This window comes from Phodopus roborovskii, unplaced genomic scaffold (assembly GCF_943737965.1).
Source record: "Phodopus roborovskii unplaced genomic scaffold, PHOROB, whole genome shotgun sequence".
NCBI lineage: Eukaryota > Metazoa > Chordata > Mammalia > Rodentia > Cricetidae > Phodopus > Phodopus roborovskii.
In genome coordinates, this window is record NW_026126588.1 from 17,980,066 (window position 1) to 18,002,221 (window position 22,156).

The window sequence follows — 22,156 nt, forward strand, 5'->3', positions numbered from 1 at the left end:
CATTTTCAGTTGCCGTCTAAGTTATGTGTCACTAGGCTCCAAGTCTAGAAAAATACATTCACATGGTTTTACTTTCCAAGACCCTGTCAGGGCAACGTGATGTTTTCAGCTTCTTCGCCTTCACTGACTCACACACTTTGTTTGTACTCTGTCTTTGTTTGGCAAATTCGCAGGCATTCACCATGGATATTTTGAGACACAAGGATATTATTGACGAACTTGTTCAATCCGGGCATAAAATCATGGCCACCTCCAGCGAAGAGGAAAAGCAGTCAATGAAGGTATCCCATTGCCTTGTCTGTATGTATGCTAGGCAGTGAGCCCCAAGTGAACGGCATCGCTGAGCACTGAGTTCCAGAAGGGCACTTTCTGTGTCATCTGCAGTCACTGTTTAAGCAACACCCAGAATCATTCATTGTAAATCAGGCATCTTTTAAGGTTACCCAGTAACCATGGAAACCCATCCCCCAGAGGACAGTCCATGTTAATGCACCTGAGCTATTTGAGCTTCCTTGATTAACACACTTTGAGCATTCAGTGTTAGCTTTGTTACTGTTGCAATCCTTATGAGATATGTCAGCTGTGGGCTATACACCTCCGGGACAGTTGCAACTTTGAAGCCGAAACAAAATGCAAAAACCATAGATTTCCATTCCCGTATAGAGTTGTTGTAAGCCAGCAGGTGAACGATGAGCTAATTGCTAAGGAAGCACCCAGGTGTATGTAGTTTCAGTAATTGTGCAGATGGATAGAAACCATCCACAGATAAAAGCAGTTAGCTCAGCTTTAATGGGCATCTGAGTAGCTTAATGAAATGACCAAATGTTAATACTTCCAGGTAAGTTTATGACCCCAGGTAAAGATACACAAGCATCCATCCCTTAAATGATGTTTTAGATAAAATACATACTTTTTTCAGGTAGGGCACAGGTAAAATTACAGATTGTACAGTACGGTGATATTTTTCGCTATTTCCTTTTTTTTTTTTTTAAGCAAGAGTAGTTTATTAGTCTATAACTAATTTTTCAAGGATTCAGAGATAAAAAATACAGATCATGATGAAATAATTTCTGTTCTGACTTGTAGTTACCAGGCAATTATCCTCTCTTCTACTCTTTCTTCTAGTGAGTTTACATTGCATCCTCAAATCACTATACCTCACAACACTAGCCTATAGCACAATGGCCTACTTTGATTCCCATGCATGTGCTTAATTTTATTTTTAATTGACTTTTATTCTTAGGATTTCCTTTGCAAAAGATAATCTTTTTCTCCAGATAATAGTGTTAATGTTGGCAGACTTGTATGAAACTTACATTCCTACCCCGAGAACAGTGTAAGGATACTGGATAATTCTGTTTATTATGTCTGCAGAATTCAGTGGCTTTTACATAGAGATTTGAGTGCCCTCCCTAATTTAACATGAATGTATGCATATAAACAGTTAGTCCGAGTGGCTTTCTTTTATATTTACCTCACATCCATGGCTTGTGTCCCTGCTCTGTGCCGCGTGCACAGAGCTGGTCAAAGCACCCTGCACTACAACCTCCAGCCTGGCAGTCACACTTCCTCGTCTCATTTTCTAGAAAAAACTGGACAAAATATTGAAGAGCTATGATGCCATTTGCCAGATTAACTCAGAGAGGCATCTGCAGCTGGAACGGGCCCAGTCCCTGGTTAGCCAGTTCTGGGAGACGTACGAGGAACTTTGGCCATGGCTGACAGACACACAGCGAATCATCTCCCAGCTGCCTGCCCCGGCCCTGGAATATGAGACTCTGAGACGGCAGCAGGAAGAGCACCGGGTAAGAGCTGGAGAACGAGCCGTTAACTGGGGGCATGTTTAAAGTGCTGTTAGACACCATCCAGAAATAGGGCGTCTTAGTAACCCTGTGCTGTGGTCAGCAGTCCCTCACGCCTGGACAGCTGTCACCACACTGCCTACCTCACAGCGTCCTTCAGTACTGTCGTGTGTACGAGAACCCGTCTGGGTAGGAAAAGGAATACCATTTTAAAATGTTACGACGTGAGCTTCTGAGGTGCTTTCAGTTATGCATGTCGAATGGCGTTCCATGTACACACATTGATTACGTTCTATGCTTTATATGTAGTGACCAGAGCAATCTAAAGTATCAAAGAGTAGTAGAGCAGAGGTGTACGGAAGAGCCATCACTCTCTCTCTCACACACACACACACACACACACTTTTATAATTGAGTCTGTGTGTGGAAATACTTTCAGCAGCCCTTCAGACAACTCAAAAGCAGCGAAACACCTGTATATTAACTCTTGACTGCCTTTCCTGGGTGTGAGCCCTCTCAGAAGCTCCTACTGGAGGCTGGAGTGCAAACCGATGAGAGGTAGACCCGGTAAGGACAAGGGCATGCTGACCAGGGGCCAGTGGAAACCCTCCATACTTGGAGGCTGGCCCGAGAGACTCTTCAAGGAAAAGGCTCCCGTGGGAATGGTTCTGGAGTGGCCCATGAAGTACTGCTCCTCCGAGGTCCCAGCTTCATTCTGGCTCCCTGCACCTCAGCCGATTAACCCACGTGAATTCCAACTCCACTCGCCAGTGTAAATATCGCACGTCCCAACCAGAGGACAGAATTAAGCAACATTTCTTATGATACATATTTTCCTTAAATATACCTTATAATAATGCTCACATACAGTTGTGTGTCTGATAAATTCCGTTACCTTTGAAACTTTAAAAGTTTACTGTAATAAACTGGTGGCTGGAGACATGGCTTGGCACATGTTGCTCTTAGAGAGATCTGGTGTAAGTGCTCAGGACCCACATGGCAGCCCACCGCCTTACCTGTAACAACACGCACACACACAAATAGATATAGTAAAATAATTAATAGAAATGAATCGATACATGTAGTGCCTTAATGTCATGTGTATATAGGCTAGGTTCTAATATACATATGTACTATAATGTAATATATATATGAGTGTCCGTCTGATACTGGTTCACACGTGTGCCTGTGGGCTCAGGCCACTCCCGTGCTTCTCTGTATTGAGGTTTTTAAAATCCTGGTCTTGTGTCTTTCTTCCCCCTGGAGAAACTTCCTGTTTTTGATATCCCCTCCCCAATCATCTATGTACATAATATGAATGTGCAGAAAGAGCACCCATGGCTCGGAAGGATGCTCTTGTGAAAACGGGCCTCCCTTGCTATGAAAAAAGCACACATTGACTGTTTCCATTAGTGCCGATTCGTCCGTGTCCTGAAAGGGCCGTTGTCCCGATCACCTGTTGGGGCTTCTCCTTGCAGAGACGTGGATAAGTGCCTTGCAGCGGGGGAGGGCGTTTGTTTCAAGTTGCTTGTCAGCTGCATGCGTTGGAGATGGGATCAGTTGTAGTACGGAGGTGTGACTCTGAGATGCTGAGAGGCTGTCTGTTTTCTTATAGCAACTGCGAGAACTGATAGCTGAGCACAAGCCTCACATCGATAAGATGAACAAGACCGGGCCCCAGTTACTGGAACTGAGCCCAAAGGAAGGCGTCCATATCCAAGAGAAGTACGTGGCAGCCGACACCCTTTACTGTCAAATCAAAGAGGATGTCAAGAAGAGAGCCGTGGTACTTGATGAAGCCATTTCCCAGTCGACTCAGGTAACCCTTCACACTAGGAAAAAATCATTCCTTCCTGACAGCCAGTCGCACAAAGCATTTTCCTGGGCCCCCTGATTAAATGTCGTCCTCAGTGACATAGACTGCATTGTCTCTGAGTGTGGTTCCTTTCCTCTCGGGGGTGGAATTTGCTTGCAGCCAACTCTCAGGTTTCTCTGCCTACTTCACGGTATAACAATAAAACAAATGTCATCGAATAGGAAACCTACTTGCAGCAGTGGTCAGATATTTGCTTCAGTGTCCATCTTAAGTGGAACACAGACTTTGGCGATGAGGAGAGAAAGAAACTATTGCAGCCATTAGTAATAAAGTACTCCTAAGAAGGCATTTGGAGGAAATCCTGAGAGATATGAAAACTAACTAGGGAACAGACTCTTTATAAATACCAGTTTTTCTTTTCTTTTAAGAAATGACTTTTTGAAAACCTATAATAGGTTTTCCATTTTCAAGGTTTTGGGTTTTAGCATAGATGCTGGCTGGCATCAGGGCAGCATTCTTGGTGATCAGGTATGTGTTCTAGTCTCTCTTCTCTTCTGCTGCTGCAAGCAAATGCTCCGATGAGAAGCAGCATGGGGTGGAGCGGGTTTGTTTGCAGGTCACAGTCCCTCACTGTGGGATGGCAGGGCAGGAGCTCAGCAGCAGCTCAAACAGAGACCATGGAGGAGCCCTGCTTGGCCATCTACCCAGAGGCCCATGCTTAGCTAGCGGCCCTCTGAGCCCTGCACCGTCTGCTCAGGAGTGCGCCGCTCATAATGAATGAAGCTGGCCATCCTTCATCAGGCCAGGCTGACCCCGGGGAACCCCTCAGCCGAGACCCCCTCCTCAGATGACTCAGGTTGTGTCAGTTGACTGTTAAAATGAGCTAGGACAGTGTTGCTTCTCTCAATTTTGAGGCTACCATGGAATCTAAGAATAAACATGGTTTCATGACATTGTGTGATTGTGTGGCGCTTTTTATAAATATAAATTGAAAATTAATTATTTCCTGTATCGAATTGTATGTCTGACCATGAATTAAATGCAAACTTTGGATACAACGTTGTACATATTTTTATTTTGTTTAATTTTACATTTTTTTTCAATCCAGGAGATATGATGGAGATATTGTTCTGTAAATATGTTTCTGTTATTGGTTAATGTTGGCCAATAGGAAAGCAAGCTAGGCGGGACTAGGAGACAAAGAGGGAGGAAGGAGTAGGGAGGAGATTCAAGATGGAGGACCTACAGGGTAGTACCCTGGGCCCTCTCTCCAGTAAGATAAGACCACTTAGATTAATAGAAATGGGTTAATATTCAAGACAGAGCTAGCCGATAAACTAGTAACTGGCCAACAGAATTATATCTAATACAGCATCTCAGTGTATGCTAGAGAGTCAGTGGACCCAGGCAGGCAGGGAAAGACTAATAATAACAATGTAACTCAAGGAATCCCTTGAATCTAATCAAAATCACCTGTGAATTTTGCATGCACTTGTATAATGTTTTAGGATTTCAAAATGGTTATTTGAAACGAATAGTCATATTTGACAACCAAATGTTCATCTTATCAAAAAGAAAAAGAAAAAAGAAATTGAATTGTGGTAAAATTAAGCAACAGGTTAAGATTCATATTGCTGCCAAGGAGTGTAGACTATTTCTTAATGGATACATTCAATTACTGATGGGAAACTCAGTGTTCTCTGCATAAGTCATACAGAACTACACAGAGGTCGTGACCTTAGGCGTGGCTTCAGACACCAGCTGGATGTAAGCTTTTGCATGGAAATGTTGGCCACCGGTCTTTAGTTTTAAGGTTTGACGACATTTTACATGCGACCCTTAACAATCAGCCCATTGTTTTACTTGTAGTTTCACGACAAGATCAACCAGATCCTTGAGAGCCTGGAGCGCATTGTGGAGCGTCTGAGGCAGCCACCGTCCATCTCTGCTGAGGTTGAAAAGATCAAGGAGCAGATTGGCGAAAATAAGAGTGTGTCTGTGGACATGGAGAAGTTGCAGCCACTGTACGAGACCCTGCGGCAGAGGGGGGAGGAGATGATTGCCAGGTCTGAGGGCGCCGAGAAAGACATATCTGCCAAAGGTATCAGTTTCAGAGTGATAAAACAAACTCGGCTCTCCTTTATTTTGTTTGTTTGGTTGATTTATCTTATTTTATAGGGTCTCTCCCTCTTATGTAGTGCTGGCTGGCCTGGAACTTGCTGTGTAGGCCAGACTGACCTCAAACTCACAGAGACCCATCTGCCTGTACCACACCAAGTACCAGATGTGCCGCCACCCACAACCTCACCTTCACTTTCAGAACGGCTCTAGATTGTATGCTGTTCACTGCCACTCTGACTGCTTAACAAACTGCCAGGTCTCTGAAAAGCTTTCACAGTGATGTGTCACTGTACAAAGGTCCTTTGATGTCTTCCTCTATTTGAAATCAAGTGGTTGAAGACAAACTGTGTTAATATACAGACCACGTACTCTCTGAACCTCTGAGGCTCTCAGACTAAAGTTACTGATGATAAGCCAAAGCTGGGGATACAGTTGTGGTGTCTTATCTAGCATGCCTACTCCATCCCATAACCACCAGAATGGTAACCATAGCCACTCATATTAGAGTTGTGATCTATGAGTCAAAGGAAGGGTTGTATATTCCAAAAGCAAGTCAGAAGTACAAATCCTAGTCCTATTCCTGGGACTGAATAAGCAGTTTCATCTTTGGAGAGCGTAAGAAGGCATATCCTAGGTTAGTTATGTACTATCTTTGGGATTAAGGCCAGCTTCACAAACTTAAAGCTTGGTAAACTTGGGTCTTCTCGAGCTCATGTGGCTTTAGAACACCTAGCTTTGTAGGGAAAAGTCTGGGTTCAGCCAGAGCAGACCCATAGATTTTTGCCTTGTGTGGGGAAGGTTCGGGCCCAGGGATAACGCGTAGACTACAGTTGGTGAAAGCCCCCGTCTGTCTGTTCTATGTATTTAGTAAATCGCTGTGTGAGCTAAGGTTTTGCTTTTGCTTAAATGAGGATAACCAGCATCTTCGCTGTGTAGCTGTGCAGGATAAGTTGGACCAAATGGTCTCCATTTGGGAAAACATACACACCCTGGTAGAAGAAAGGGAAGCCAAACTGCTGGATGTCATGGAGCTGGCAGAGAAGTTCTGGTGTGACCACATGTCACTGGTTGTCACCACGAAAGACACTCAAGATTTCATCAGGGACCTGGAAGATCCAGGGATCGACCCCTCGGTAGTAAAACAGCAGCAGGAAGCAGCAGAGGTAAGGAGCAGAACTCATTTCAACCAAATGAATCAAACAAACAAACAAACGATGAAGTTCGGTATGATAACACCCCGGTTCCATATGTGACTGAAAAATTACGCTGTTAAAAAAAAATCTGTGTTTGGTTCTGAACATGGGATGTGCAGTGAGTGCCAAGGTAACAGTGGACATGCAGGTCTCACCTGGAGATTATTCCTAAACTCACCTGTCTGCATCTGCGCTGCTCATGCTAGATCCCAAGGCACAGGGTGTCTGCCCGCGAGAGCCTCTAACGGTCTTCCTGTCGCTGTCCCTCAGGTGCCCCCCCCCTCGTCTGCTGGGTAACCAGCCCTGCCTTTGCAGGGCAGGGTATGCAGCTTTGTACACACCAGCTGGTGCCCGTGTAGCCACGGGCACCCTCCTGCCATTTCTCCACCTCTGTGCTCTCTTCTTAGTGTCTGCCGCGCCTGACACACGCAGTCTCCTTGCCTTTCTGCCGCCACTGTGATTGGCTTCGGGAGTTGGTTAGATTCTCACCCACCCCATAGGATTTCTTTTCTCCTGTATTTACCTGAACTACAGGCTGGGCTGTGGGCCCCTGGAGAAGGCTAGGCAAATATTTCCATTTCCACTGTTGGGTTTAGGGCTTTGTTCATGCATATTAAATATTCATTGCTGAGTGGGTGTGTTTAGCCACGACGGTGAAAGTCGAGGTAGGATACTTCATTTCCTTTGTCATCAGTTGACAGGTGGCACCTGGGTGATAACCAGAGCTAGGTTAGCTTGGGTTTCCCAACAGATACCTTACTTTGCGTAAAATCTTTGTGCTCATGTTTAGCTGGCATCTATTTTAAACACATGCAGGCAAACTAGTTGTGTAAAACAAAACGTCTTCTAGTGCTCTGCTGTATCGGGGGTATTTTTCTCTCTTTTGTTTTCTTGCTAAGGAAATGGCTATGTGAACTTGGGAAATAAAAGAAAACAAAGTGATGCTAGTGTCCCTACGGGCTAGGATCCCTACGGGCAGCTCTGTGTGACATCTTTCCTTGGTTTTGGTGTGGTTTCCCATGGTGTTCTGAGGCTCTCTTTTTTAATTCTAGGCAATAAGAGAGGAAATTGATGGACTGCAAGAGGAGCTAGACATGGTCATCACCTTGGGCTCTGAGCTCATCGCTGCGTGCGGGGACCCTGATAAGCCCATTGTCAAGAAAAGTACAGATGAGGTGTGCCAGTGACTTACCTTCTGCTCTCGAAAGAGCGCCTTTCTCAAGACTTAGCAAACTAATAGCCAAGGTCATAAATTTGAAACTCAACGGAGCTTAACATTTGTTTTGTAGTTAAACTCAGCCTGGGACTCTCTGAATAAAGCTTGGAAAGACCGGGTGGACAAACTGGAAGAGGCCATGCAAGCTGCCGTTCAGTACCAAGACGGATTGCAGGTGAGGCTGCCACGCCCGCTGACCTAAGCTGGAAACAGGAATCTTGTTCATTGATGTACATTTACGGTTTGGTACCAACCCAACCCTGTGAGTTTGGGTGCAGCTACAGACAAATCTATCCCTGTAATTATCAGAGCTGCTTTATCTCAACCTTTATAGAAGCTGTTCCCTCACCTTTGAGACATAAGGGTTTCTGTGTACATGTAAACATGGGTTTGTACACACATCAGTGGAATTTACTTTGAATAGAAGTAGTCTTAATCTTTTTTTTTTTTTTTTAATCAAAAGTAAATATTCCCACACAGTATTTTTCAAAAATTGTTGAGCTCCAGGCAGTGAAGTGACATGGAACAGAGTCTGAGTTCTGCTCTAAAGTTGAGTGAAATAAGATGAAAGGAATAAACACGGGCTAAAAATATCACCAAGTTTAACTGAAGTCAGAGCTAGAGGGCTGATGCGAAGCCAGTGTTTTCTCTGTTTGCTAAAATAGATTTTCATTTTATTGGCTCATAACTGGGTGTGTTAAGGTGCTTTTTTTTATTTTCCATGTATATGATTATTATAGTAGTTGTTTCTCATGTCTTTTCAAGTTTCCCATTCAGTTCATTAGCCAGATAGGAGCTGTTTTTTAATATTAAAATTCTCTTGAGGCCAGCTCAGGAATATTTATTCCCTCCCTTCCTTGCTTTCTTCCTCCCTCCCTCCCCTATTTCCTAACAGGTTGGCAGGAGTTTAATCTTCCATACTCCTTACCACATGGAAAAACCCTCTCTTAAGTATTTCCATGACACTTAAGTGAATATTCTTTTTAAAGCTCACATGAGAACATTTTGTTTTCCTTTTTCATTATGCCACTTCATCCTATGTTTATAAAAATAAGTATCACCAGCCAGGCTTTACCTCAGCAGAATGGGTTTTGAACTTTGGAGATACATGAAATTCTTCATGACATACAATACCTGTTATAACTCCCGTACATGCGTGTACACTTGCACACGCACCCCACCCCCAAGCAAAGTAATGATTTCTTGCTTAAATAACCAGTGTCCAGTGATAGTCACATTGGGCTCCCTGTCCTGTGTGAGGCTGGGTCATAATGGCAAGTCTTTTGAGTGACATTGTCTTCCATGGCTAGAGATGGTACTGCTACTGTGTGAGGTCACCTGAGAGCCATGGACGAGGCACCATGATTTGACACACACTCCTCGCCAACAGTGAGAAACAAGATCCATCATAGGTCCTGTTGCTCATGAATGGCAACTTGGGTTACCAAATGGCTGTAGCTATATTATGGTGCTAGGTACTCCATAAGGTTCGAGGCTTGATTATAAGGCGAGATACATTTTCTATCCCAAGTTGCTGCTTAAGTAATTAGGGTTGGTTAATGACCATTTAAATATAACAGATAGTTTATAAGATTTCTCTTCTTCTGCCAACTTCATTAAAATGTAAAATAATTCTGTTATATGTTCATTACTTTAAAAAAAAAAAAAGTGTGCTAAGCCTTTGTAGAATGTGTAGAAACCTAGAAAGAATATGGAAAGTAACAGGCTCTGAAGTCTGTTGCAATACACGATGATGGTAGTATTAGTCACCTGTGTGCGAGGGATTTTAATGTTTATCTAGGTAGTACAGGAAGTTTGGATGAAGCCTCTTGGTTATTTGAAAAAGTAGATACATTTGGGCCTTTATCTTTCAGTGTATTTTTATATAAGCAAATGGGAATGTTCACTTTTATGATTGAATACATAAGCTTTTCTTTGAAAGTGCTTGATAGTTTAAGAATAGGATTTCAGCTTTGGTGTAGAATTGGAGGTGACATTTGCTTGATATTTGAGAAGCTGTTTTATATTAAGGCTTTCATTCGGGTGAATAAAAGTTCATTTAGTTTTATGTAGTGGGCGCCTCTCATAATTTCTTCTAGTTATTGCCTTTCCCTGTAACACAAGCCATTTCGGAGCTACTGTTGTAACACGGGGGAAATGTATCTTTCAGGCAATATTTGACTGGGTTGATATCGCAGGCAATAAGTTAGCCTCAATGTCTCCAATCGGGACGGATCTTGAGACTGTCAAGCAGCAGATTGAAGAGCTGAAGGTATGTGTGGGGCTCCTGATTGGTAAAGAACTGCCTGTATTGTTAGGTTACTGATCCACCACATTTCTCACTGACGCTTATTTAGTTTACACTGTTAAAACATTATACATTGACTTCAGAATTGTGCTATTTCTATTCCATACATTTGTTTATGTGGGTGTTTTCGTTTGCACACAAGGGTGCTACACATGTAAGGAGGGCAGAGAACAACTTGTGGTCCACAGCTCTCTCCTTCCACCATGAGGATCCTGACTTGGTAGCAAATACCTATCCCCACTGAGCTGTTTCACAGGCCCTACAACTCTGTCAGAATGATAGCTACACGTAGTAAGTTTAGATGAATGTTTGTTTTAAAACGTAAAAGATTTTATTTTAATTAATTCCTATTCTTTATAAAATTACAAATAAGCAAAAAAAAAAAAAAAAAAAAAGGGGGGGGGGACGACAAGATTTGTAACTCACTCCAAAAGCTGTAAGCTTAATAGCAACTATGCCTAGGATTTGATGGACAGCCCTTCAGATACTCTCGTATCTTAATGGAGGGTATGTGTGTGTGTAGAGGGGAGAGCAAAAATGGAGGGCCAATAGTCTCGTGCTACTGAAACTTTCGTAATGTACCTTGTTATTCCGTAGTCTATTAGTGAAAGGATATATTGCTGTAACATTAGCCGATAATTAACATCAGAGATTCACGTAAATATTTTCTATTGTTGATAAAATGTTGGTTGGCAAAACAAAGGCCATGAAGTGCCTGTCAGTCACATAAGAAAGGCCAAGGCAAAGGGTGTTGTTCTAAAGCCATATATGATGGCTCAGGTCTGAAGTCCCTGTACTAGTGAGGCTGAGTTGAGAATATTGCCTTGGGTTTGAGACAAGCTTAAGCAAAAATAGTGGTAAAGGGCCACCCAGAGCTACACAGCAAGGCCCTTTCTTACTAGTGGTGATAATAATAATACTTATAACTTATTTTGTATCCACAGTGAGATATAGAAATAATTATTAATGACCATAAAGCAGCTGTAAAAACATAAAAACTATGAGGGATTTCAAATGTATGCTTTTTTGAGAACAGGAATTACTAAAATTCTTAAAGCCACTGTTTTCTGGGGTTCCATATACGTTAATATAAAATCATGAAATATAAAATGCAATATAAGATGTAAGAAGTTTTTCCACGGGAATTATTGGATTTTACTGCACAGAATAAAAATGAAACACCAAAAATTGTAACTGTCCATAAAACATCCAATAAAAGGTGGGAAACTTCTGCCTCTTTTTCTCTCAGTAGGAAATGTGAATTGTAGAATATTTTCAGTTTAAGGTCACTGGTTTGTTTTTTTTTTTTTTTTTTTTCTTTTCTCTTCAATGTTTTATAGCAATTTAAGTCAGAGGCTTACCAACAACAGATAGAAATGGAAAGACTGAACCATCAAGCGGAACTTTTGCTGAAGAAAGTAACAGAAGGAGGTGACAGGCACACTGTTCAGGACCCGCTGATAGAGCTGAAGCTGATATGGGACAGCCTGGATGAGAGGATTGTCAGCAGACAGGTGAGGGCCCAGACGCCACCCGTGCACACTCTCAGGCAGTAATATCAACAAACGGCCACTGAGAACCATGTCAGCAGTTAATACCAATGACCTTTAGCGGCATCTAAATTATCTTGTTAAAGTTCTCCCGTGTGTGTGTGTGTGTGTGTGTGTGTGTGTGTGTGTGTGTGTGTGTGAGATATATATATATATATATATATATATATATATATATATATATATATATATCTCAAACTAGAGTTGTTGACTGATAGGACTAAATTCGTAAGCCGTGAGGGAGGACTTGGGCGATGCTGAACAGTTGGTGTTCTGCAAGCTCACAGCCTCTGTGATGTGAGATTCCGAGTGGATCTTCTCTGCTTCTCCACAGCACAAGCTGGAGGATGCTCTCTTGGCTCTGGGTCAGTTCCAGCACGCCCTGGATGAGCTCCTGGCATGGCTGACTCACACCAAGGGCTTGCTGAGTGAGCAGAAGCCTGTTGGGGGAGACCCGAAGGCCATTGAAATTGAACTCGCCAAGCATCACGTATGTACTGTTACGCGCCTGTTATTGTTATGTTTGAGTTTTCCCAAGTTTACGATTTCAGCAGAGATTACTTGGCATTAAGTTGCTCGAAATGTGCTGCCTACGAGAACAATAAAAATATTTTCTCACTGTGTGGGGCAACAATTACCAAATGCAGCCAGGCTGTGTTTTAACAGGGCTGCGTAACACATGCCAAAGACTGAAATCCCTCATTATATCTGTCACTGAGTTAACTTCCTACATTTTCTAAGGTTGTAGGGAATAGCCTAAAAAGTTCCAGACTGAAAATGCTGTTGGTCTGCCATGGCTTTTAATGCCTCTGGTCCCCCGAATAGCAGTTGCCCGCCAGAATGACTCTCCATAAAAACAAAGTGTGTTTGTTCCCAAAGTGTGAGTGTGCAGAAGCATTTAGGTCGTAGGAAATCTGTCTGTTGTCTTAAAAGTAGCCTGCACCAGTGATCAGAACTGTGTGTAATAGAGGTAGAAAATAAGACAACCAACCCCATCGTTCCGCCAGGGGATCTTTGGAAACTTCACTCTCTTTGTCTGAGAAGTTAGAGATGGCTTTTTTGTCCTTCTCCCTTCATTTTGAGAGACCCATATGTAGTGACTTGGGATTGCCAATGCTGAAATGAGGCTCTAGCCCCCGCTTGCTGTCTCCCTCTGCCTCTGAGTATTAGGGGAAGGAATTTTATAGGATTGTCCTGTCAGTGTGGACAAGGCAGGATTTAACTCTCCGGCCTTGAGGAAGTGTTTGCTGCTGTTACCGCGCGCGTCAGAGTGCCTGCCTGCCAGAGCTTGACTCCTCACTCAGTTGGGTTGGTGCCCTTGGACAACAATGACCCGTCATCGGATACCTCAAAAACTGATTGAATAGTCAGAAAGGCAGTACTCTGGGGGGCTGCCTCCCTTATCTTGAGAGCCTCCCTGGTCTGGTCTGGTCTGGACTCCCCTCCAGATGTGTGATGTCTTGCATAGGATAAGTGATGATGTTCTTCTTTATTACTGCCAGGCATGCATCGGTAAGGGGCAGGGCGGGGCTTTACTGACCTCTTAACTAACATAAGGGAAAGGACTCCTTTCAAATTAGTAGTCCTAGCTTCCCTTCAGTGAGAGAATACAGGAATGCATTTCTCCTTTCAAAACAGCAATTATAAAATATACGTCTTAGGAATGTGATAATTTTATGTTTGGGAAATGAATGCAAAGGAGTAAAAATACCCCTTAAAACATTAAGATTAAATTACAATGGACGTGAGTCAATGAAAATGTTTTAGTCATCTAATTATAATCCCTACGAAAGTATATAGTGCATTAGTTTGCAAGGTCATTCTAGGAAGAATAACTGTCAGCTTTTGGACAGTCTCTTTGGGACTGCTGGTGTATCTAACTAAAGGAGTATCTGTCGAGGAAGCCCCAAAGTTGAAGGAAAGGGAGTCTGTCACTTACAACTTGCTATTAAAACTTTTGTTTGTTTGTTTGTTTCACAACCAGAAAATAAAGCAAGTACCATGGACTAGAAGTGCGATTCAGTTGCTAGGGTCCTAGGTTTGACCCCTCGGAGGTGCCTAAAACTAAATGTGGTATCCCACACCTGTATTCCTGGCATTTGGGAGGTGGGAAAAGGATTGGAAGGTCAAAGTCATCCTTAGCTTTGTGTTGAGTTCAAGGTTTGCTTGGGATACATGAGACCCTCTCCCTGCCAAAAAAGAAAGGAAAAGAAAAAAAAAAAAAAAAAAAGAAAGAAAGAAAGCATTGTAAGTACCATTACTCTGTTTGCCGCTAACGATGGTATTAACATTTTCAGGTGCTCCAAAATGACGTTCTAGCCCACCAGTCCACAGTGGAAGCTGTCAACAAAGCAGGAAACGATCTGATTGCATCCAGTGCGGGAGAAGAAGCAAGCAACCTCCAGTACAAGCTCAAAATCTTAAATCAACGCTGGCAGGATATTTTGGAAAAAACAGATCAAAGGAAGCAGCAGCTGGATAGTGCCTTGCGCCAGGTGAGTGGAGACGTCGCTCTGGTGTTCAAGTCCCAAGTCATGTGGGTTGGCCTCATTAGTTCACAGTTGGATGTTTCGTGTTAATAATTTAAAATAAGAGGAGTAAAAATAAATGGGATAAAGAGTAGAGCCTATGAGAAGGCGGCGCCCCAGTTCTTAGCATAATACTCTTATGCCCTGAGCTCTCTTGATGGGGCGCTCAGGCAGTGAGCCGCTGGTCCTGGTGCCTGGCTCTCTCTAGGGCCGCCGTTTTGACCTCGCTGGAAAGTGATAGTATTTGTGACAGGAGCCTAAAAAGTACCTATCACTGCAGGCCAAAGGGTTCCATGGTGAAATCGAAGATTTGCAGCAGTGGCTGACAGATACAGAGCGTCACCTCTTGGCATCCAAACCCCTGGGAGGTTTGCCAGAAACAGCCAAGGAGCAGCTTAATGCACATATGGTATGTACAGTATTTTCTACAGCTCTCGCCCTGGGAATGCGTATAAATAGTGATGGACGAAGATACAGTTAAAAAGATTAAGTTTTGTGGCAGAAATCACTCTGTGTAAATGCTAAGAACAGTACCATTTAGCAATGGAAATATGTTTAAAGGACTCTAGCAGTTTTGAGTAACATATTCTCTCTCTCTCTCTCTCTCTCTCACACACACACACACACACACAAACACACACACACACACACCAAGTTATAAGTAGTATGAGAGAACATCTCTAAAGTTATCAGACTACATAATTGGCATATGCCTATAACCCTATGGTTTGGTGTTGCTGTTTGTGCCTGGGTGACAAAGTAGTCTTACCTACTGCTTTGTGACCTAAGAATGCTTATCTTTGTGAAGACCCGTGAGTGACTTGGTAGCTCAATGAACTCAAAATAGTTTTCATGACTTCCCTGAGAATGGTTGCATAGCTCCCACATAGTTCATAACTTATATAGTAATTAATGATTACTTCTAATCTTCAGAATATTATACTTTAAAATTATATCTTGAAAGCAGAGAGCTGTCTTAAGAACTTTCAGAGAACTACTATGAATAAAATACTTAGTTTGTGTGGGATACATACAGTGAACTCTGTATAACCCATATGGTTTCTGTGACTGTAAATTCCGTGTTTTAAAAGAGAAAGAAAAATCTGAAGAGGGCCTAGAACAAATAACCCACCAGTAAAGAGTGTTTACTGCTCTTGCAGAGGACCAGGGTTCCTGTAATCCCAGCGCCTGCACGAGAGCTCACAACCACCTGTAACCCTAGTTCCGGGGTATCAGACACCACCTTCTGCCCTGCTTAGGTACCTGCTCAGATAGCGTGCACATGGACCCACACTTGTTCACTTAATTTAAAAATTAAGCTGGACATGGTGGCGGGTGCCTTTAATCCCAGCACTGGGGAGGCAAATGCAGTTGGATCTCTGTGAGTTCAAGGCCAGCCTGGTCTGCTCCTTGAGTTTCAGGACAGGCAGAGCTAGACACAGAAATTCTGTCTCGAAAAACCAAATAAATAAGTAAATCTTTTCTAGCAGATTCTGAAGCTATTATGCCTTAGCAGTAGTTTTCCTAGAACTGAAGAACAAACTGTGGAGTACTCATATCCCAGAGCTGCTGTAGGATTTAATGCTCTTTTAAAAATGATACTGTAAATGTCCTTCATTTCTTTTTTTTTTTTTTAATGTGCTTTTTTCTAAGGATGAAGAAATCAAGTTTTGAGCTGACAAAAGTGTAGTTAGTAAGCATTGTAAACTACTCAGGCACTAAATGGTGTTCTTCAAATGGTTAATTTTATAAAGTTTACCTTGATTTTTTTTTTTAAAAAAATTATTAAGTTGAAAATATCAGTAAGATGTACTGTGTATCACTTTCAGTCAGAACTGTGATTCAACCCACATTATAATTCAGTGTGATAAAAATTGAATTTTAGCCATTGTTTCATTGGTGTTATACTCTAAATTTTAGGAATATTTTTCTGTAGTCACCATAGAGGATTTACACCGCATTCTTATTGCAACTTTTAAAAATCTATAGGTGAAAATGGTATCTCAAATGTGGCTCTAGTACTCTGGTAATCTTTGCATCAACTGCGTGTCTCTTGATTTTCTGTCCATCACATGTTTTCTGAGTACAGGATTAAACTGTACCAATAATTTTTTTTTTTTTTTTTTTTTTTTTTTTGGTTACTTTGACATGGCAAAAAGGACATAGAAATTTCTGTCCGTTTACAGAGGAATTAAATCGCTGGCCCAGCATCTCAGATCTCAGTTATTACTGTACAGTGAGACCTTTCTAGACAGCATGCTAGTTACTGCTTTAGGCCTTAGCACGCAGCATGGAGTGATGGATTATTCAGTAGACAGGGTGTGGCTGTAAGCATAGCTTCTGTTTCAGTGTTGAGTAGAGTGCAGCTCTCTGTCAGGGCTGCTCTGTAAGCCAGAAAGAGGAACGATGTGGGGCTTAAAATGGACGGACCTTAAAAAAATATATACAACTCTGGGGCCTAAGGCTCAGTGGTTAAGAGCACTCATTGGTCTCACTGAGGGCCCAGATCTAGTTCTAAGCACCTACATGACAGTGCATAATAATCTATAACTTCGGGTCCCTGGGAACCTGACACCCTCAACCCCTTCTACCCTCCATGGGCACCAGGTATGCACACGGTATACAGGCAAATAAAACATTCATACACATTACAAGTAAATCTTTAAAAAAAAAATGTAACTATTCTTTGGCGAGGAGGATTATGACACCAGGGCCTCTCATTTTAGGAAGTGTGCTCTGCCTTCAACATCAAAGAAGAAACATACAAGAGTCTGATGCAGAAAGGGCAACAGATGCTCGCAAGATGTCCCAAATTTGCAGAGACAAATATTGACCAAGACATAAACAACCTGAAAGAGAAATGGCAGTCTGTGAAAAGCAAGCTCAACGAGAAGAAGGTATGTGCACTGATCAGCAACAACAGAGCAGTGTTAAGCGTGCTGTTAGTTCTTGGGTTGTGTCTTATTCCTAGCTATCATGATACGTGTCCAAATTTCTTTATGCACTTGGTGTTTCATGAAGTTAAACATGGTATTCTAACCAAAGAGACAGGGGTAAACTACGGATAAAGATTAATCCCAGGTCAGGTGTTACTCCGACAGTTTTTAAAATATGAATCACTTGAGTACTAGGTTATAAATAGTTATATTCTGATCACAAATAAAACAAAAAGAGGATGATACGGTTGTGCTTAGGTTTTATAATCGCTCACGTAAAACTTTCAAACAATAGGAAAATAATCTAGGAAATCTCTATAATTTTGCTTAATGTAACAACAACAACAACAAAAAAACAACAGGCTAATAGATTATAGGCCGTCACGATGGGTATACCGTGTGTTCTCACACGGCAGTGACCCAGACAGGAAAGTCAGTTGATCTATCTGAAACATAGTAAGCAAACTACGAGTACCAAACTCTAAACCATCTTCTTTCACAGACTAAGCTGGAAGAGGCCCTCCACTTGGCAATGGACTTCCACAACTCCCTCCAGGACTTCATCAACTGGCTTACCCAGGCCGAACAAACCCTGAATGTGGCTTCTCGGCCAAGCCTTATCTTGGACACAATCTTGTTCCAAATCGATGAGCACAAGGTACATGGGAACTCAGATGGGAAGCGCTGACTTCGTGTCAGAAGCTCCAGTTTAATAATTTGAAAATCTTTTTCCTGTGTTCTTTAACTGGGGCATGGAGACAACCGTACACTCTTAATACAGCCAGTCCACCCACCTCCCCTTGTTCTCCGATTAAAGGTCTTCGCCAATGAAGTGAATTCTCACCGCGAGCAGATAATAGAGCTGGACAAGGCTGGAACCCACCTGAAGTACTTCAGCCAGAAACAAGATGTGGTGATCATCAAGAACCTGCTCATCAGCGTGCAGAGCCGGTGGGAAAAGGTGGTCCAGCGGTTAGTGGAGAGAGGGCGGTCCCTGGACGACGCAAGGAAGAGGGCCAAGCAGGTAGTAAACATGGGTAACGTTCTCTGGCCCTGGCAGTCAGTGGTGTGACCGTACGTCTTTTATCGCAGGCTGTGTTCTGTAACAATGCGGAGCCATGGTGTCCTGTCCCTGAAAGGGCGACGGCTTTGCCTTTCGACTCTTGACGTCACCTTTTTTTGTCCCAGCAGCCACACTGGGCCATGGGGACTCATGTTGAAAAGCTATAAATAGCCCAGCTTCATAGATTATCATCAAGGCGAACTAAGAAGTTATAAATTTTTTGTTTCACAGTATGTTGAGTTTTCCCCTTGTCCTTTCAACCCCTATTCTACTCAGACAGGGCACCAGACCCTCTTATTATGTGGCTAACTCTAAGCCAAATTTCCTTCGCATCAGAGCTGAGGACCAGACCTACCGCCCTCCCCAGTACTTTCCGAGGGACACATTCTTGTTGGGTATTCCTCTCTTCCTAGGCTGCTTATTAGCAGCCTTCATTTCTTCCCAAAGATTTTGGTGTAGCTCCATCTCACTTGAAGTTAATTATCTGGACCTCCGGAGGCTGTTTTTAGTTTAGTTTAGGGACTCTCACAAACATCACCGAGAGCTCTCCATTCTCTCTCAACCTGTTATTAACTAACATTCATCAGAACTAACCACAGACAGGAGGAAAATTACACATCTTTCTGCCCTGTGTGGATGTAGCCACTATATTTGGCAGAGAAATTTTTAATTTTTATTTTTTTTTTAACTAGAAACTTAATGTAATGTTGAGGCTGAATTTTGTGATTTCTACCTTTGCATAATTCAGCTCCTGTTGTCTGGCATTTGGTAAAGTTGGTGTGTGTTGTTTGGAGAGCTAGGCTCACTGGGTGATGCCGAAAGGTATTTACAGGAGTCTAGCATTTTGGTGTTTGAAGTCAGCAGTGTGAATTTAAAGACTTTAGAAATGTCTCAAGCCCTTTCTGAGTGAGAACGGGGACACCTTCACTGTCAGTCTCTGAAACAGAATCGGACTGTAATGATTCTGTTAGACAATATTAATTCTGAACCTGACCCATTGCCCTCCATGGGTATTTCTCAAGTTATGGACAGCTAATTTCCAAAGGCTTGTTGAATGCTAGTAGCTGCTTGACGTCTCTCCTTTCTCCATGTGACCAATGTTACCGTTTTGGTTTGTTACCTCGCTTTCTATTTTCCTATTTCCAGTGCAAATGGATAGTTAGTGTTTCACCCTGTTTCCATGGCTTAAGCATAGCTTGGGAGGTTGGGTGAGCTTCAGAGCCCAAGCCTGTATTTGCGCCACTCCACAGCCTAGCTCCTCCCACACCTCCACACCTGGTGTTTTTTGTTTGTTTGTTTTTTGTTTGTTTGTTTTTTTTTTGAGCCAAACACCCTAGCACCTCGTCAGACTGTTCCTTCTGCCTTTTCTCTTCTGAGTTTTGACTCATGTACTGATTGTAGCGCTCTGGCTTTGATCATCCTGTGCCCCCCCTTTTTTTCCATCACATTTAAATTGATCGGCGGTATGTAAGGGATGCGCTGGGCAGGGAGGCCAAGTCTGCAGTAAGCTGCAGTCTAGTGCACTCTTGCGGCTTGTGATTCCGTGATCCTCATGCTGCTATGGTCACGCAGCTTTCATCCCTTCATTCATTATTGGTGTGTTTGGGCATACAGGGGGAGTCTTACTCCGATTTCTTCAGCTTTTGTTACACGGTTCTTCATTTAAATGTATTCTAAGACATCCATGTACCCACTTTCATAGCTGTATCTGATTGCTCTTCTGGGAGATAAACTGGGCTGGAATCAAACATGTGCTGAGCCAGGATGTTTCCAAGGTCCTGGTTGGCAAACAGAACTAAACTAGCAGGGCAGTAGTTGTGCATATCAGGCCACAGAGGGTGGGTCGGCTCCGCGTCGGCGCCGCGTGGGGCTCTGAGAGCAGAGGTTAGGGTGTTAGGCTGCCTCCTGTATTAAAGAGGAGATGGCCTTTTTTCATCCTTGCCACGTTTAAAGAGTAATTCACAAGGACTGTATTCCTTTTATTTCTTTCTCTTTACATAGGAATTTAGCACAGAAAAATGTCAAGATATGTAAAGAGTCCAAGAAACAAAGCAGACATTTTCTGAGAGTTTGTGTTAAGTATTGAGCAAAAGGAGGCAGTGTGTGTGGTGGGGGGGGGGAGGGGACTCCTTAACTGTCTGGCTCTTTCCTGGACTCCATAAACTGGTGTACTGACTGAATGACCTCAGGCCACAGCCACGTGTGTCCGGTGTGGCCGAACCCATCTGTCTCCAAGGGAACGTTTGAATTGGTTACTTTCAGTGCGGCCCTCGGTGACCATTTCTGTTTTAGAATACGCACTATACCTTGCAAGCTTCACAAGTCTCTGACCCAGCGTGCATCTCTTTACCAGTTCCATGAAGCTTGGAGTAAACTAATGGAGTGGCTGGAAGAGTCAGAAAAATCTTTGGATTCTGAACTGGAAATCGCCAATGATCCAGACAAAATAAAAACACAGCTGGTACAGCACAAGGTGAGCGTCTCGTTTCAAAAGCACACTCAGCGTGCATTTCAAGACTAATTCTTTCTTGTCCCCGTGTGTCTTCCTCACAGTCTAGGACAGTGGTTCTCGGCGTGTGGGTCCCGACCCCTCCGGGGTCAAATGACTCACAGGGATGGCCTCAGACCATTGGGAAACACCGCGTTTGTGTTACGATTTAGATCCACTTGGGCACGGCATGTCGGCTTCTCGTGGCAGCTCTCTTACCTTATTCTTTAGTGGAACAGTCCCACCTTGGGGGTAAACCTGAACTATAGTGTGCATAGGGCCAGTGGTGTGGACCGTTAGTCCCAGCCTTCTGGGAAACTGAGGCAGGAGTAGCCAGGCTGGGTAACATAGTGACCTTGTCTCATAAATATAAGTAAGCAGATCCTTCTAAACAGAGGCGTGGGAAAAGTTGACTGACACTATCCAAGAACTGTTATGTGGCGGTATGGCAGTGTAAAAACTCCATTCCTTCTCTCAAAGAAAGAGTTGTCAGTTTCTCCGAGACTAGAAGAATGTAGAAAGTGTTAAAAAAAATTTCCCTTTAATACTCTATCACCTTTGTATTATAAATCGCCTCTGTATTATAAAGTGGTCGCTGGTCCTACAGGTGAAGGTGTAGGGTCAGCAGCTCAGCCTGAATACTGTGGACAGTTTTACAATTCCAGACCTCCACATGGAAATCACTGCTTAGAACGTGGCGATTCTGAAAGACTGGGAAACGGTATTTATGATTTGTTTTCTTCAGAAGAGCCTAGAACATGGTCTTCACATGTGTTCTGGGAAGTCACCGAGAGGGTCGCGACCTGAGGATGATGGGAGGAAGCACATGTGCCCTCGGACTAGGCGAGGTTTTATGATCAGCTGGCCTCTTCCTGTGAGCTGCCCCAGTGGCCAGCATCACCCGTACTCCTCTGGTGGAAAAATTAGTGCCCCGCTCAAAATAATCTCACAAAAATAACATTGCATTTCAAAGTTAGAGAAACCCAGGAATGTAGCTCAGAGTTTTACATCTTGCAGGCAACAGGAAGTTGACTGAGACAATGGGAGGTATCCTGAACATGGGAAACCTCAAAGCCCGCCCTCACAGTGATTCATTTCCTCCAGCAAGGCAAGATCCACTCCGACAAAGCCACAC

General features: G+C 43.1%; 1 protein-coding gene across 4 annotated transcripts in view; it reads left to right on the forward strand.

Annotated features, from left to right (window-relative positions):
• Positions 1-22,156, forward strand: part of Dst (dystonin) — a 348,777-nt gene that overhangs the window by 298,985 nt on the left and 27,636 nt on the right. For all 4 annotated transcript variants that reach the window (XM_051204361.1, XM_051204358.1, XM_051204359.1 and 1 more), the window contains 16 exons: positions 174-281; positions 1,587-1,805; positions 3,418-3,621; positions 5,488-5,719; positions 6,676-6,902; positions 7,985-8,107; positions 8,222-8,323; positions 10,319-10,420; positions 11,797-11,970; positions 12,341-12,496; positions 14,304-14,501; positions 14,815-14,943; positions 17,261-17,431; positions 17,973-18,128; positions 18,288-18,494; positions 20,887-21,006. In XM_051204361.1, the coding sequence (XP_051060318.1) occupies positions 174-281; positions 1,587-1,805; positions 3,418-3,621; positions 5,488-5,719; positions 6,676-6,902; positions 7,985-8,107; positions 8,222-8,323; positions 10,319-10,420; positions 11,797-11,970; positions 12,341-12,496; positions 14,304-14,501; positions 14,815-14,943; positions 17,261-17,431; positions 17,973-18,128; positions 18,288-18,494; positions 20,887-21,006 (2,628 nt within the window). The remainder of the gene's footprint in view (positions 1-173; positions 282-1,586; positions 1,806-3,417; positions 3,622-5,487; positions 5,720-6,675; positions 6,903-7,984; positions 8,108-8,221; positions 8,324-10,318; positions 10,421-11,796; positions 11,971-12,340; positions 12,497-14,303; positions 14,502-14,814; positions 14,944-17,260; positions 17,432-17,972; positions 18,129-18,287; positions 18,495-20,886; positions 21,007-22,156) is intronic.